The sequence below is a fragment of the Callorhinus ursinus genome, unplaced genomic scaffold, assembly GCF_003265705.2.
Source record: "Callorhinus ursinus isolate GAN/ISIS: 27379988/994484 unplaced genomic scaffold, GSC_fseal_2.0 scaffold9, whole genome shotgun sequence".
Taxonomy (NCBI): Eukaryota; Metazoa; Chordata; class Mammalia; order Carnivora; family Otariidae; genus Callorhinus; species Callorhinus ursinus.
Window position 1 is genome coordinate 46,716,752 of NW_027397071.1, and position 17,164 is coordinate 46,733,915.

General features: G+C 37.5%; 1 protein-coding gene across 3 annotated transcripts in view; it reads left to right on the forward strand.

Moving 5' to 3' along the window:
* Positions 1 to 227: 227 nt before the first annotated feature.
* CUNH1orf141 (chromosome unknown C1orf141 homolog) overlaps positions 228 to 17,164 on the forward strand; it is a 59,557-nt gene continuing 42,620 nt past the window's right edge. For all 3 annotated transcript variants that reach the window (XM_073896008.1, XM_073896009.1, XM_073896010.1), the window contains exons 1-4: positions 228 to 260; positions 980 to 1,129; positions 8,954 to 9,045; positions 12,701 to 12,858. In XM_073896008.1, coding sequence (XP_073752109.1) covers positions 8,971 to 9,045; positions 12,701 to 12,858 — 233 coding nt within the window. In that variant the 5' untranslated portion in view covers positions 228 to 260; positions 980 to 1,129; positions 8,954 to 8,970. The remainder of the gene's footprint in view (positions 261 to 979; positions 1,130 to 8,953; positions 9,046 to 12,700; positions 12,859 to 17,164) is intronic.

The following is a 17,164-nucleotide window of genomic DNA, read 5'->3' on the forward strand; positions in this document are numbered from 1 at the left end:
TTGGGGCAGGCAAATTAGGGGCAGTAGAGTACAGCAAACAATTGGAAGGAAAAGTGAAACCTGCAGGTCTGGGGAAGACAATGACAATGAGATAAAGACAAGGATCAGAAAAGTCTTGTCCAATTGGGGTCAATGTTGCTTCACTGTTCATGGAATTATGTGAGAGACTATGACCCATTCTAACCCCAAGATTCTGTGAGTTAGGCTTCTGTGACCACATAAGAACCCTACAATCCAGAGTAGAGCATTTCCCTACAAGTGTAAGTACATATATGGACACTTCAGATGTATCTATACATATTTCAGAATTGAGATCATCTCTCCCACCCCAGTTAATGTATTGGTTGTAAGGGGGACGACTAGATTTATTTGCTTGAGCAAAACCTAATTATGTGTTTTTGATGCGTATCCAGTATGGAGACATGGTAATGCTTATCAGGGTTGTTTCCCTAAGTAGTTGTTTTATATATTCAAGGCCTATACTTGTGCTTTATAGGACATAGTTTTAGTTTCTGTTAACTGTACTCAGGATAAGATTTTAATAGAAAATTGAGAAATAAAACTATGAAAGAATTAGAGAAGGAAAGGAAACAATATAATCAGATGACATGATACAGAAGATACTGAATTGCTGGATTAAAATAGAAGATATTAAATTGCTGAGTAAATTCTCATTGTTTATCAAGTTCCAAGGAGTTTTTGTAGGTATAATTAAAGAAGTACACTGTGAAAGAAGTAAGCAGACAGTTAGACATATGGCAGGTATTGCAGAAAAAGAATGAAATGGAATGCAGGTGGAAAACATGCATTTTGCAGCATTTATAGGTATCCCACACATGTTATCCCTAACAGGTAAGTGCATCATTATTTGTTTTTACTTATTTTATTTACCAAACATTATATGTCACTTATATTCATTCAACTGAACCTTGTAACAACCCCCCATAAAGTAGGTGCTTGTCTTATTTCCATTTTACAGATGGAACAACAAAGGGGCAACACAGAGAAGTTAAGCAATTAGCCCAGAGTCATACAGCTGATAAGTAGCAGAGCCAAGGACTCCAGGCAGTCTGACTCCATCTGTCCATGTTCTTAACCAACACATTATGCTGCCTTTCTAAGTTTGAAGGTTGGAGAGAAAGTAATGCTTTTAAATGCTATAGCTTGATCTAGAAGAACGTCAACAGGACTTTGACAATTACTTTTGCAAACTCATAAATGTAAATTGCCAGTTAAAAGCTGTTATAACATTTATAGTTGTCCATTTCCTTTGTGGCTGTTGGTAAATTCATTCATATTGTTAGGTAATAGGGATGCAAAGATGAATTAGACATGGTTCCTGCTTTCAAGAAACACATGGTCTAGAGGAAGAGTAAAACAAGAATATCAAATGGTTTAATAGAGAATGATAAGAACTGGGTTAGCAATATACATAGACTATCATGTAAGCACGGACACTGGACATTTAAATCACAGTGTATGGTTTTTGGTGCTATTGTGCACTGATTTTGTATCCTGCCACATTACTGAATTGTTGTATGAGTTCTAGTAATTTGGGGGTGGAGTCTTTCGGGTTTTCCACATAAAGTATCATGTCATCTGTGAAAAGAGAGAGTTTGACTTCTTCTTTGCCAATTTGAATACATTTTATTTCTTTTTGTTGTCTGATTGCTGTTGCTAGGACTTCTAGTACTATGTTGAAAAATAATGGCAAGAGTGGGCATCCTTGACATGTTCCTGATCTTAAGGGAAAGGCTCTCAGCTTTTCCCCATTGAGGATGATATTCACTGTGGGTTTTTCATAGATGGATTTTATGAACTTGAGGAATGTTCCCTCTATCCCTATACTCTGAAGAGTTTTAATCAGGAAAGGATGCTGTATTTTGTCAAATGCTTTTTCTGCATCAATTGAGAGGACCATGTGGTTCTTCTCTCTCCTCTTATTAATGTGTTCTGTCACATTGATTGATTTGCGAGTGTAGAACCACCTTTGCATCCCAGGAATAAATCCCACTTGGTAGTGGTGGATGATCCTTTTAATGTATTGTTGGATCCTATTAGCTAGGATTTTGTTGAGGATTTTGGAATCCATATTCATCAGGGATATCGGTCTGAAATTCTCCTTTTTGAAGGGGTCTTTGCCTGGTTTGGGGATTAAGGTAATGCTGGCCTCATAGAATGAGTCTAGAAGCTTTCCTTCTGTTTCTATTTTTTGAAACAGCTTCAGTAGAAAAGGTACTATTTCTTCTTTGAATGTTTGGTAGAATTCCGTAGGGAATCCATCAGGCCCTGGACTCTTGTTTTTTGGGAGGTTTTTGATCACTGCTTCCATCTCATTACTGGTTATTGGCCTATTCAGGTTGTCAATTTCTTCCTGTTTCAGTCTTGGCAGCTTATAGGTTTCCAGGAAAGCAACCATTTCATCCAGATTGCTCAGTTTGTTGGCATATAGCTGTTGATAATAATTTCTAATAATTGTTTCTATTTCCTTGGTGTTAGTCATGATCTCTCCCCTTTCATTCATAATTTTATTAATTTGAGTCCTTTCTGTTTTCTTTTGGATAAGTCTGGCCAGTGGTTTATCAATCTTAATAATTCTTTCAAAGAACCAGCTTCTAGTTTCGTAAGATACCTCGGAATAAACCTAACCAAAGAGGTAAAGGATCTATACTCTAGGAACTACAGAATACTCATGAAAGAAATTGAAGAAGACACAAAAATGGGAAAACATTCCATGCTCATGGATCAGAAGAATAAACATTGTTAAAATGTCTATGCTACCCAGAGCAATCTATACCTTCAATGCTATCCTGATCAAAATTCCAATGACATTTTTCAAAGTGCTGGAACAAACAATCCTAAAATTTGTATGGAATCAGAAAAGACCCCGAATCACCAAGGAAATGTTGAAAAAGAAAAACAAAGCTGGGGGCATCACGTTGCCCGATTTCAAGCTATATTACAAAGCAGTGATCACCAAGACAGCATGGTACTGGCACAAAAACAGACATATAGACCAAAGGAACAGAAGAGAGAGTCCAGATATGGACCCTCAACTCTATGGTCAAATAATCTTTGACAAAGCAGGAAAAAAACATGCAATGGAAAAAAGTCTCTTCAATAAATGGTGCTGGGAAAATTGGACAGCCACATACAGAAGAATTAAACTTGACCATTCTCTAACACCAAACACAAAGATAAGCTCAAAATGGATGAAAGACCTCAATGTGAGACAGGAATCCATCAAAATCCTAGAGGAGAACATAGGCAGTAACCTCTTTGACATCGGCCACAGCAACTTCTTTGAGGATACATCTCCAAAAGCTAGTGAAACAAAAGCAAAAATGAACTTTTGGGACTTCATCAAGATAAAAAGCATAGCAAAAGAAACAGTCAACACAACAAAGAGGCAACCCACAGAATGGGAGAAGATATTTGCAAATGACACTACAGATAAAGGGCTGGTATCCAAGATCTATAAAGAACTTCTCAAACTCAACACCCAAAAGAACAAATAAGTCAAAAAATGGGCAGAAGACATGAAAAGACACTTCTCTGAGGAAGACATAGAAATGACTAACAGACACATGAAAAAATGTTCGTCATCATTAGCCATCAGGGAAATTCAATTCAAAACCACATTGAGATACCACCTTACACCAGTTAGAATGGCAAAAATTGACAGGGAAAGAAATAACAAATGTTGGAAAGGTTGTGGAGAAAGGGGAACCCTCTTACACTGTTGGTGGGAATGCAAGTTGGTACAGCCACTTTGGAAAAACAGTGTAGAGTTTCCTCAAAAAGTTAAAAATACAGCTACCCTCTGACCCAGCAATTGCACTACTGGGTATTTACCCCAAAGACACAGATGTAGTGAAAAAAAGGGCCTTTTGCACCCCAATGTTCATAGCAGCAATGTCCGCAATAACCAAACTGTGGAAAGAACCGAGATGCCCTTCAACAGATGAATGGATAAAGAAGATGTGGTCCATATATACAATGGAATATTATTCAGCCATCAGAAAGGATGAATACCCAACTTTTACATCAAGATGGTTGGGACTGGAGGAGATTATGCTAAGTGAAATAAGTCAAGCAGAGAAAGTCAATTATCACAGGGTTTCACTTATTTGTGGAACATAAGGAATAACATGGAGGACATTAGGAGAAGGAAGGGAAAAATTAAGGGGGGGAAATTGGAGGGAGAGATGAACCATGAGAGACTATGGATTCTGAGAAACAAACAGGGTTTTAGAGGGAAAGGGGGTGGGTGAATGGGTTAGCCAGGTGATGGGTATTAAGGAGGGCATGTACTGCATGGAGCACTGGGTGTTATACAAAAACAATGGATCGTGGATCACTACATCAAAAACTAATGATGTATGGTGACTAACATAACATAATAAAATAAATAAATAAATAAATCACAGTGTATCAGAGAAGCCTTCCCCACAGAGGTGTTATTTGTGTTGGGTCTTGAAGGATGAATAGACCTTAGAAATACAAGCAATGGAAGAACAACTTTGAAGGCAGAGGGAACAGCAGAAGCCAAGCAACAAGTAAAGAAGAATACAACACATTGGAGGAACTGCAAGTTGTTCCTTAGGAGTAGGGTATCATGTATACATGAAGAAGAAGCAGATGAGGTTAAAGACTTGGAGGCCAAATCATGATTCTTACATGATAAATCAAGGAACTTGACCCTTTGTCCTGAAAGCTGTAGGGAGAGACTGAAGCCTTAATTAGGGATGTGGTGTGTGTGTGTGTGTGTGTGTGTTTTCCTGAGAAAATAAGTCAGACAAATGTGAAGGACAGAATGGAAGATAGAATGGATCAAATGTATAGACATATTTTGAAACTATGGCAATAATCCAGGCAGGAAGTTATGGAACCCTAAACAGAAACAATAGCAATGTGAATGGATAAGAGGAGAAAAACTGAGAGGATATGTAAGATGTAGCAAACACAAGATAAAAATTGTGTATATTTAGGGAGGGAATGAGAGGGAGTTTTCCAGCAGAGTGGTGACCAAATCCCGGTTTGGGGAATAGCTGAATCAGTATGGCTTTAAAAAATAGATTCCTTCTCTTCACCTCTGTAAATCCTGACTTAGCAGGCCTGGGGTAGCAACTGGACATCTGTATTCCTTGGAAATTTCTGAGTTCATTCTGCAGTAACAAGGATTGTTATTACAATGCCTAAGTTTATGGGCTGGATGTCTAAGAGATAACTAATGTGATAATAAAGGTTGAAAGAAGCTTTTGGCTGACGGAGGAGGATGTGGACAAGTTTACATTTAGATCTAATTTGGGCTACCTGTGAGAAATGTGGGTTGAGCTAGGAATATGGGTTTGGAACTCAGAGATTTTGTTTGAAACCAGATGGTGGCAGATGAAGCTATGAGTTTGGGAGGTCATCCCAAAGAATGTATGGAATAATGAAAAAGATGGCCTGAGCCTTTAGAAACACTAAGGATGAGGAACACTTCCCTCTCACAAGTATTTAGGAAGTGATTGAAGGAAGAAAGAATCTTCAGAGAGTAAGAAGATGTGACTGTTGTGATAGAAACCAAGAGAGGGCAGTTTCCATAGAAAGGAGTGGTCCACATGAATAAGAGTTGTAGGCAGGGGCGCCTGGATGGCTCAGACAGTTAAGCGTCTGCCTTCGGCTCAAGTCATGATCCCATGGTCCTGGGATTGAGCCCCACATAGGGCTCCCTGCCAAGCAGGGAGCCTGCTTCTCCCTCTGCCTGCTGCTTCCCTTGCTTGTTCACACTCTGTCTCTGTCAAAGATAAATAAAATCTTTAAAAAAAAAAAGAGTTGTAGACATTCAAATAAGGTAAATAAGAGCAGAAAAGGGCTCACTAATTTATAAGATGGTGACCCTGGTAGCCTATGAGAGTAGATTTAGTACCAGAGTATAGAAGGAAGCCAAATGATGGTAAATTAAGAAGGAAAAGAAATGTAAGAAATTAGAAACCCTAAGTAAAGATGAGCATTTTAAGAAATGTGTCAATCAGGGAAGATGAGAGAGAATAACAGCTAGCAGGGTGAGGGGAAGAAGTTTTTTCTTTTTTAAAACTAGAAGAGGTGTGAGCATGCTAAGGAGAAGAAATTGGTGAAGAAAAGATATTGACAGATACCAGAGAGAGGGTGCAACCAATGGAAGTAATTCTTTTAGCAAGACAGAGGTAATAGAGTCTAGAGTACCCTGGGAGGGATTAGCTATGGATGGGAGAGGCAACACTTCCATTAAAACTAAAATATAAATGAGATGGGAATAGATGCAGATAAGACTTTAGCATGAGAGAGAGAAGTTGAAGAAGTTCTTACTTGATGGTCTCTGTTTTCTTTCTTTTTCTTTTAAGATTTTATTTATTTATTTTATTATTTTAGAGAGAGAGAGAGAGGCGCTTGCAAGCAGGGCGAGGGGGAGGAGCAGAGGGAGAATCTCAAGCAGAAACTGCTGAGCATGGAGCCCACATGAGGCTTGATCTCACAACCCTGAAATCATGACCTGAGCCAGTTTAACCGACTGAGCCACCTAGGAGACTGATGGCCTCTGTTTTCTTAGTGATAGAGGGTAGCCCATCTGCGTTGCTCAGGAAGATAATGCCTGCCAGGTGCCAACTTCCTCAGTAGATTTGGTGGAATGCCTAGCACAATATCGCTCATGTAATAAAATTAAGTAGCCAAATGAAGAAATGAACAATTAAATGTTTACCATCTGATGATAATATATGCTTAGAAATAGAATAATGAAGTAGAATATGTGCTCATAGAAATAGAAGTATGAAGTAGAAGTTTGAAATCAATATGCTGGTTTAAAGTAGACATTAAAATGAAAAAGATTGAATCAAGAAAGGACTGAAACACAGAAAGTCATATTGAGGAACACATAATACAGTATTTTGCATTAAAGGATTAGTTTTTAGTTTATGCAGAGCAGTTCAGATACACCATTGTAGTAGACCTGCCCGATGTTACTTTGCTGTCAGTGTTTATTTGAAGAGATATAGCTAAGCCCTTGGTACCCTTGGTATAATGATGAAAGTAAGCAAGTTAGTCTGTAGTGTTTCCTCACCTCCACTTTGTCCCAGGGCCATTTATCCATTAGAAACCATTGGCACACTGCCAAAGACCTATGAAAACATTTGCAAACTGAAAAAAAGCATAGGCTTCAAAATATGAACTACAAAATAAAACTACAAAACTAAAATTAATAACATTCCGTCAGTTTCATTAACAGTCAAATTTAGTACTCATAAAACTGTCACTGACATTTAAAAATAATTTTGTTGCTTAGGTTTTCTCACTTCAAGAAAACCTTATGATATGCACAGTGATTTGCTAGAAATCATATCATAGCTAAGTAATTTACTATAGAAAAATAATTTTAAATAAAAAACAATTCCTTCAAATTACCGCTCTGTGTGTGTGTGTATGTGTGTGTAAATGTGATGATATGGTGCATCCTAAAATGTCTGATGTGATGTTGAAGATGCGTGACAAGTGAGAGGTGCAGGACATCTTATCCTTTAAAAAGACCTGCTTTCTGTTCCCTCTCACAAGTAAGCTTTGTGCCTCAGTTGTCCTTTGTGTAATTTATCCCTTCCTCAAACTGGGAAACCCATTCACTTCAATATTCTTGTTCTTACACTTATTTGCATTTCTATCCCTTATTGAGAAAATGAAATCTTTGTCCCCAATTAAAGAAATTTTGGTGAGAAATATGGGAGCCTTCTCCACCCCCTTGAACTCATATTATGCTTAAGGAAAAAAACAGAAACTACAATTCCTTTAGTTGTTTTTAGTATATATGAGAGGACTGGTTCCTGGCTTGGAAAAGACAACACACAGTGTCTAGATAATCTATATTCTCTTCTAAAATCTGTCCCGTACTCTTCAATAGGAGACCCAGAAAGTCTGAGGTACTCATAGTTATGCTTACACACTTGCCTCCATATTCCCTCTCCAGTCTGCAACTTCAGGTTATATGGTTTGTAACAAGGCAAACAATCTGCCTACAGCCACATGGCCCAGAAGAGTCCAAGAGTAGAAAAGACTGCTAAAAGAAACCAAGTACTAAATAATGTGAGCTTTTGGCATAGAATCCTTAATCCTTGTCTTTTCATGCAGTATTGTTTTGGGAAATACTGATTGAATGATATACAATATGAGAGAAATAGCATAGATATTTTTGAGCTAGAAAGAACCTTCGTGTTGACATTGATGTTCCTTGGAAATATTGATGAATTCAGTACTTTCTGTGAACCATACCATGTTTACATTTAAATGCCACTGGAGCACATTCAATTCACTGAGCAAAAATCTAGATGGAGCTTTGGGTTAACATTCTGATATTTGCCTCTACTCTGCTCCTAGCTATTTGTAGTGCATTGAAAAGGTACTTTATATCCTGATGTCTAACATTCAGGCCCCCAAGCCTAATATGGACTGCCTGACCCCAGATCTAATTTTCAGCAATATTAATTGACTAGAGAATTTGAGTTATTAGGGCAATAGGACTCAACCAGCTTGGCCACTTTCTAAGAGCTGTATTAACAGTCTTGGATCATTGACCAATTTAATTTGAATGCAATTAATTATACAAATGTGAACTCTTCACATTTGCTTTCATTAAAATTATATCACAACAAAAAGAAAATAGGTATAAATCAAGCCAAATGCCCTTGCTTCAAGTATGAGTCACATCATACATTTAAACATTGCTAAGGTCCACACACATCTGGGAGTTCTGATCATGTGACCTTCTGTCTAAAAAAAACCTGGATACCTCTATAATCCCATGATTGATTCCATGATCTATACAGTTCTCTTTTGTACCTCAAACAGTAATGTAAATGTGGGTCTCTTATGCCTAAATAATCAAATTATATGTTTAAATTTTAATTGTTTGGGAGATTTCTTCTCTTTTCTCCTTTTTAAATAGGAATTTACTGACTGAAAATGGCAGAAAAAATCTTAGAGAAGTTCGATATTCTGGATGAACAGGCAAAGATACTCTTGGCCAGAAGAGCAAAGGTTTGTAAATGAAAGCTAAAATTAAATTTCATCATTGAAATTTAATCATTTCAAATGTGAATGATTTTTACTTTTTAGTTAATGATGCATTCATATGGAAATATAAACTAATTTGTAAAAAGCAAATAATTATATTAGTTCAAAAAGTAGTCCATGTAAGCATATACTATAAAGAATTAATTAGATATACAAGGTAATTTCTGGATAGCTGCCTTATTTTTTTCTTTCAAGATTTTATTTAAATTCAGGTTAGTTAACATATAGTGTATCATTAGTTTCAGGGTACAGTTCAGTGATTCATCAGTTGCATATAACACCCAATGCTCATTACAAGTGTCCTCTTTAATGTCCATCACCCAGTTACCCCATCCCCCCAACCACCTCCCCTCCAGCAACCCTCAGTCTGTTTCCTAAAGTTAAGAGTCTCTTATGGTTTACCTCCCTGTTTTCCTCTAATTTTTTTTCCTTCCCTTCCCTTATGTTCATATGCTTTGTTTCTTAAATTCCACATATGAGTGAAATCATATGGTATTTGTCTTTTTCTGACCGATTTATTTTGCTTAGCATAATATTCACTCTAGCTCCATTCACATCATTGCAAATGGCAAGATTTCATTCTTTTTGATGGCTGAGTAATATTCCAGTGTGTGTGTGTGTGTGTGTGTGTGTGTGTGTGTGTGTGTGTGTATCCATTCATCAGTTGATGGACATTTGGGCTCTTTCCATATTTTGGCTATTGGATAGCTGCCATATTACATTAGGTTATAATGTATCTAAAGTGATTAAGATAAAAAAATCAAATAGGCAGTCAAATAGTAAATGTGACTACTGTAGTTCTCACTAGTATTTTAAACATATAAAAATTTATTTAATTGGTTTATTAAAAGGAAGAAAATATTTGGTATAGTTACCCAAATTAAAAATAAAGGTCATAAAATTTAAAGTAAAAAAGGTGAGACTTTTATAAAATTCAATATAAAATACTAATAAAGAATATAGTTTTTGGGGACCCTGGGTAGCTCAGTTGATGGAGCGTCAGACTCTTGGTTTCAGCTCAGATCATGACCCCTGGGTCGTGGATGGAGCCCTGCATCTGGCTTCCTGCTCAGCAGGAGTCTGCTTCCCCTCTCCCTCTGCCTCTGCCCCTGCCCCTCCCCCCTTATGTGCTCTCTCTCCCCCCCAAATAAATAAATAAATCTTAAAAAAAAAGAATATAGGTTTATTTCTTTTAAGATTTATTTATTTACTTGACAGAGAGAGACACAGTGAGAGAGGGAACACAAGCAGGGGGAGTGGGAGAGGGAGAAGCAGGCTTCCCACCGAGCAGGGAGCCTAAGGCAGATGCTTAACGACTGAGCCACCCAGGCATCCCCCCAAAAAATATAGTTTTAAAAACCAGATTTTGGGGACGCCTGGGTGGCTCAGTTGGTTGGGCGTCTGCCTTCAGCTCAGGTCATGATCCCAGGGTTCTGGGATGGAGTCCCGCATGGGGCTCCTTGCTCACTGGGGAGCCAGCTTCTCCCTCTGCCTGCCCTTCCTCCTGCCTGTGCTCTCTCTCTCTATCTCTTTCTGACAAATAAATAAAATCTTTAAGAAAAAAAAAGACAGATTCTTAGCACATATGAGCAATTTAATTTGGTTACACAAAAACTTGCAAAATAATATAACAACGTGAGTAAATGAGGCATAAAGAGCGTAGAGTCCAAGAAATCAAGGAAAATAGCACAGAGAGGAGCTCTAAAGTGACTGAACATATTTGTGAGCCTGAAAATGAAAATTTTGATGCTTGAATAATAACTTGATTTTCTTTTTTTCCCCATAATTGTCTCCTTTTATTCAGAAAATAAAGTAGGGAAATACTGGAAAAAACAATAAATTCATTCTATTATCGTTACCCAAATTTTGAAATAGCAAACCAAGAGTAACTTCCTAAAGCAACCATATTGGACTTAAGCACCCCAAGTTCATTCCGTTTTAATTTTTTGTTTAAAATGAAATGTACTTTTGAAAATATAATCAGAGCTAAATCTATTTAATTTGTCCTGGAATTCCCTTTTATATATGATTAGTCATAATAATTCTTACCTTTTACTAAGAGTTTCCTTTGTGCAAAGCATTTCAATGCATTTTCTGATTTTGTGTTATTATGCCTACTTTATGTGTTACTGAGAGAGGATTATCTGGAAATTCTTTTGAGAGTATACGTAATCAAAATCTAAACCTTTCTTATTTTTTAAAGTATAAAATTAAAACATGCTTTTGGAAATAAGCAACATACAGATATATATAAAAATTATACTTAAAGAGAGGCTCCTGAATGGTCCAGTTGGTTGAGCATCTGCCTTTGGCTCAGGTCATGATCCCTGGTTCCTGGGATTGAGCCCCACATAGGGCTCCCTGCTCAATGGGGAGCCTGCTTCTCCCTCTTCTGCTACCCCTGCTTATGCACAAGCCATAATGCCCTTTAGGCTCATCTAAGTTTTTGCATGGATCAATAGCTTTATTATTATAAATAATATATAAATTTTATTGCTGAGTGGTATGCCATTATATGGATGTACAGAGTTTCAACCACTTACCCATTGAAGGACATTTGGGTTGTTTTCAGTATTTTGCTTTTAAAAATAAAGCTGCTTTAAAAAAAAGATTAAAGAGAGCTCCTCTGAATATTTGTGTACAGGTTTTTGTGTGAACATAAGTTTTCATTTCTCTGGGGTGAATGCCCAAGAATGTAATTGTTCGTGCAATTTCTGTCTCTTAAAATCAACAAGGTTAATTAAGGCCCAGGGTTTGAAGTGACTCCCCCTCCCTTGCATCTCAGTGTGGAAACTGCCTCCAATAAGTAGGCTGAGCTATTGTGGGATTTACCTCATTTGTTTCCCTTTTCTTGGGGATTATGGTTCTCCCACCCCACCCCACCCCCGCCTACTTTCTAATGCCTGATTACAGTTGTTTTCCTATGTTTTGTTCGGTTTTCTAGTTATTTACAGCAGGTGGGCAATTCCTGTAGTGCTTAATCCTTCATTGACAGAAACAGAAGTTCTTATCCTTTGACTTGCTTTCACATTTTTCATCACTTTATTCCTCTGTGCAGTGCTGAAAGATTTTTTTAGAAAAGATTTTTGGCTCCTTAACTAACTCGTTAAGCTATATCCTTTTCTTTCTTTGGCCGTCTCTATAAATATTTGAACAAAGTCTTTTGATTGCTTTCTTAACTCGATTTCTGGCTCATGCAACTAGACAAATGTTGGAGTGATTCATCACGTTCGTGGGGACAGTGAGAGCAGCAGGTTGGAGACCATGTTGCTCTCCTTCCAATAACTCTGTGTATGAGGATTGTCTTTGCTTAATTTATAGGTCATTCTTCAATTCTAAATTTTAGAATTACAAGGGAGCCTTCATGATCATCTAGTCCAAAGTTCCTTCATTTCATGAATGGGAAAAGAGCAGCTCAGGACACACAACAACCACCTAAAAAATGTTGGTACACAAGGCCCCTAGTTTTCAATCTGTAATATTTCTCCATTATTGACTAGCACATAAATTCTGTATGTGTGCATAAAGTGAGGCTAATTTTACTCCTTTCCACACAGGATTTTTCCCTATATGAAAAGTGCTCATTTTTTCACGATGTTGTACTTTGGCTTTCCTGCAGAAAAACAGCCTTGAGAGTCAAGGAAAGAAAAATACTTCAGTTACACCCCTGACGTTTGACTTTCACTTAGAATTTGAAGAGGCCATTGTTCCATCCATATCTAAGAAAGTACCTAGGATCACAGAAGATAATTCATACAGAATTAAAAAAGCAAAAAGGTAACCATCTTAATTACCTCAGACTTTCAGTTTGGAGTTTTAAAGCATTACTGTAGATTTTTCTTAAATTATGTAATCTGTATTAAATGTAAGCTTTGTCAAACACAGGTATGTTTCATAGTGCTTATGAGTTACAACATACTTGATCAGCATTGTGAATATTCATCGTTTATAAAATATTTAATAAAATATCTTACTATTACAGATGGTAATTAGGTACTAATTACAATTCTGAATTTTTAAAGAAAGACTTGTCTTGAATTCTATTACATTGCCCCAAATTAATGTCAGGATTTATTTCAAACTTTAGACCAATAGACTCCAAAAGAAGTCCACCTAGAAAATCAAGTAAGTCAGTTTCTCTGTGTACTTACAAAGGGTAGCCTGAATATGTCATACTTGTTTATTCACTGGCATTCTGTATGTGCATTATGCTATATAATTTTTCTAGGCATCAGAAATGCAGAGGAGAATCCAGACCAAAAAAATAATAAGATGTAGAATTAATAGAATTTCAGTCATGCATTGGTGATGGTGGGAGGGGGGACACTGTTCTTACCTCATTTTTTCTGTGTGACCATTCAGTGTGTTCAGTGCATTTTTACAGATGAAAAGTCCATCTCAGTGAGATTAAATAACTTGCCCAAGGTCACACAGATATGTAGTCCAAGCTGGATTTAAATTCTAGCAGTCCAATTTCAGAGCCTGTGCTCTGTATCACCACCACCCTGTTCTGAACATAGAATGACTTGCATCTTCCAGGCTTGGTAACTAGCTGCATTATGACACTTTGTACTTAGGAGAACATATGATGCAAGGCAGATTGGGGTGGATAAGAGGATTAGAGTGAGAAGAGCTGTTTTATTTTGGATGTATTAAGTTTTAGATGTCTGTGGGGTATTCAGGAGGGGGGCATTCTTTTTCCAGGAAGCAACCCATTCTTGCAGTGAGTCCTCTTTAGCTATAACAAAATGATTGCTTAAATAACAGAGCATGAGACTGAAAGTTTCTCATATCAATAATGATATCCTGGTTTCATTGGTTATATTGGATAGATTCAGTTCCTCCATATCTTGAGATGCAGTTCCTGGTCTTATAAGTTATGGTAATTATAATTTAGGAGACCAGTCTCCACCAGTGCTTGCAAATCCCGAGCCAAGATGTCAGATCTAATTCACACAGCTCTCAGCTTAGCCTAAACTTTGTCATAACTGCTCCCACCTGGACCAGTGACTTTCTGGTCACTGCAGGCTTCTTTCATTTTTGACCTTTAGCCCCTTTGCTATTCAAAGGGTGGTCTTCCATCTAGCAGCATCTTATCACCCCAGAACTTGTTGGAAATGCAGAATGTCTGACCCTTCTCCCAGACAGAAGCTGCAATTAACAAGATCCCCTCGGTGATTCCCGTGAACACTAAAGATAAAGATGCACTGCTCTAGCCCAGTGGGTCTCAAACATGGAAGGCTCCTTAAAACACAGATTGCTGGGCTGCACCTGCAGAGTTTTTGATTCAGTAGGTCTGGCTGGGGCGTGATCATTTGCACGTCTAGTAAGTCTCCAGGTAATGCTGGTGCTGCTGGTCCAGGGACCATGCTTTGAGTCTCTGCTCAGATAAGCTTACATAAGCTTATGTGCTCCTCTAATCTTGCTGCCCAGCACAAACATCTCTTCGTTCCATTTTCTTCCATGGTTTCCTGAATATCATAGCAACTCTCAATCTGGTGCTGTGGTCACCTAATTGGTGAAATCTGCCCAGGTTTATTTGTAGCTGAGCTTTGCTTTCAGAGTGGTAGTTTTCAACCCATCTGCACATTAGTATTACCTGAGGAGCTTTAAAATAATTGGATTCTACTTTAATTAGTTTGGAGTGAAGCCCAGGCATTACTATTCTCAAGATTCCCCAGATGATTCTTACATAAAGCTGAGATTGAGAACCATTCAAATTCTTAGGGCTTCTTTCTCACTTACTCCCAGAGACATATTTTCCATGTTATTATTAGTTCAGGATTTCTGCATTTTTCTTGGATAAATGGGAATTGATAAAATATTAAAAATAGCTCTTGATTAATCTGTATAAAAAAGTCTCTAAGATTTCTCAGTAAACACCAAATCTACTCTTCTCTACAACTTTTCATAATTGGATGTTTTACAAAAGAGTCATACTCATTTTAGGAAAAATCCCTTTAAAAAATTACCTGGACCTGTAACCCTGCAACAAATAATGTGTTATATGTTATTTATTGAATTTAAATTAAAAAAATTAAATAAAACTAAAAAATTACCTGGATAAGGAATTTTTAAAGGAGAGAAAAAGTGATTTCTCCATTACCTAAGCATTTAGTACTGGATTATCAGCTGAAAATGGCAATTTTACCACTTATAAAGTGGTAAAAAAATAGAAAACAAGTTAGGGGCAAAGAGACAGATTAAGAGTATTTAAGTTGTCACCGAAAATTGCAAGATTACTGAGGTTACAACAAAAAAATACTTTTTCTTTAGATTAACAGATTAATAGGGGCTTCTCATTAGAAGAATTATTTTCCTAACAATAAATCTACAATGAGACCTGTCAAAAGAATATTCCTTTTAGGAATAGTTTTATGACAATAGGATAAACTTGCATGTAAAAAAGATGATTAAACATGAATAGAGCATTCACTTGCATCCTATAGTGAAATTTAATTGGCCAAAATCCTTGTTCCTTTAGTTTAATACTCTGTGTGACATTAGCCTGGAATAGAGATGAAGAGAACGATGTTTATAGGCCAGTTGCCAGGTTTGTACTTAGCTTTACTTCCTACTAGTTGTGACTTTGGACAAGTTATATAACCTCTTTGTGCCTCAGTCTCCTCATCTCCTCATCATTATCCTGTGGATATTAATAGTACGTAGTACATAGGGTTGTTGTGTGAGTTAAACGGATTAAAATATGTGAAGAGTTCAAAATTCTTCAACATACAGTAGGCACTCAAAAAAACAAAAACAAAACCCAGCTAATACAAATATAAGCTGTATTTTTTTGAAATATACAATCATATATTCCAATCATTAAAAATAAGATAGTAATGAGATACGCAAGTCATGTTTACATATGGCAATCCTTTCTAGAATCTTAGGTAAAGCACAGGTAAGCAGGGTGGGGTGAGGTGGGAGCCGTAAGGATAGAGAAGAAAGAGACTTTTATGTCAGTGGAAAAAGAGATTCATGCCTCGCTTGCTACTGCCCACACCATTTCTCAGTTATGTGGGCACAGGCTCCTTCAAGGCCCCACAAGGATTCTGGGAAGGTAACAGCCTCAACTCTAGCTCTCTGTGGGGAGGGCTTCACTGCTGGGCTGAACATTCCTCTTCTCTGTAGCTGGAAGAGGACTCCTACTTACTGCTCATAACCGGAGAAACCTGATGTTCTGGAGCAGGGCTTCTCAACAGTGACTGCCCATTTGAGAGCTTTCGGAAAATATGCTGAGCCCTGCCTAGAGATCATGATTTAACTATTGGGGAAAAGTCTGGGCATCAAAGCACCCTAGATGATTCTAATATACAGCTAGAAATTTGAGAAACATTTCTAGAGGCCTCTTCATTTGTCCCTCCCTCAGTCACCCTCTTATAACAGCTTATTTGCGGCTAATACATGGCAAAAAAAATCTTATTTCTCCCTGACTGATATTACCTGAGTTTCAAATAGCCTGACTTTTATAGGTGCTGAGGGAACCTACATTCACTGAAATGAGAGGCCAAAGAGAAATCATAGGTCACTCATATGAAGGAGGGAGACAAAAACAATCAGAAGAGGTGACTCCTAATAAGGCAGATTATGGAAGAAACAGAAGAGAACTTAAGAAAATATGTATCTTAAGGACACAAATAATCAGGGATTTAAAAATAAGTGAAGGGATTTAAAAATACTTCTAAAGTAAAAAGGGATTTAAAAAATATTTCTGGGGTGCCTGGGTGGCTCAGTTGGTTAAGCGACTGCCTTCGGCTCAGGTCATGATCCTGGAGTCCCAGGATCAAGTCCCGCATCGGGTTCCCTGCTCGGCGAGGAGCCTGCTTCTCCCTCTAACCCTCCCCCCTCTCATGTACTCTCTCTCTCGGTCTCATTCTCACTCTCTCAAAATAAATAAATAAATCTTTAAAAAAAACAAAAAATAAAAAATAAATAAAAAGTATTTCTGGGGGCTCCTGGGTGGCGCAGTCAGTTAAGCGTCGAACCCTTGGTTTGGGCTCAGGCCATGATCTCATGGTTGTGAGATTGAGCTCCATGTCAGGCTCTGTACTCAGCACAGTCTGCTTAAGATTCTCTCTTC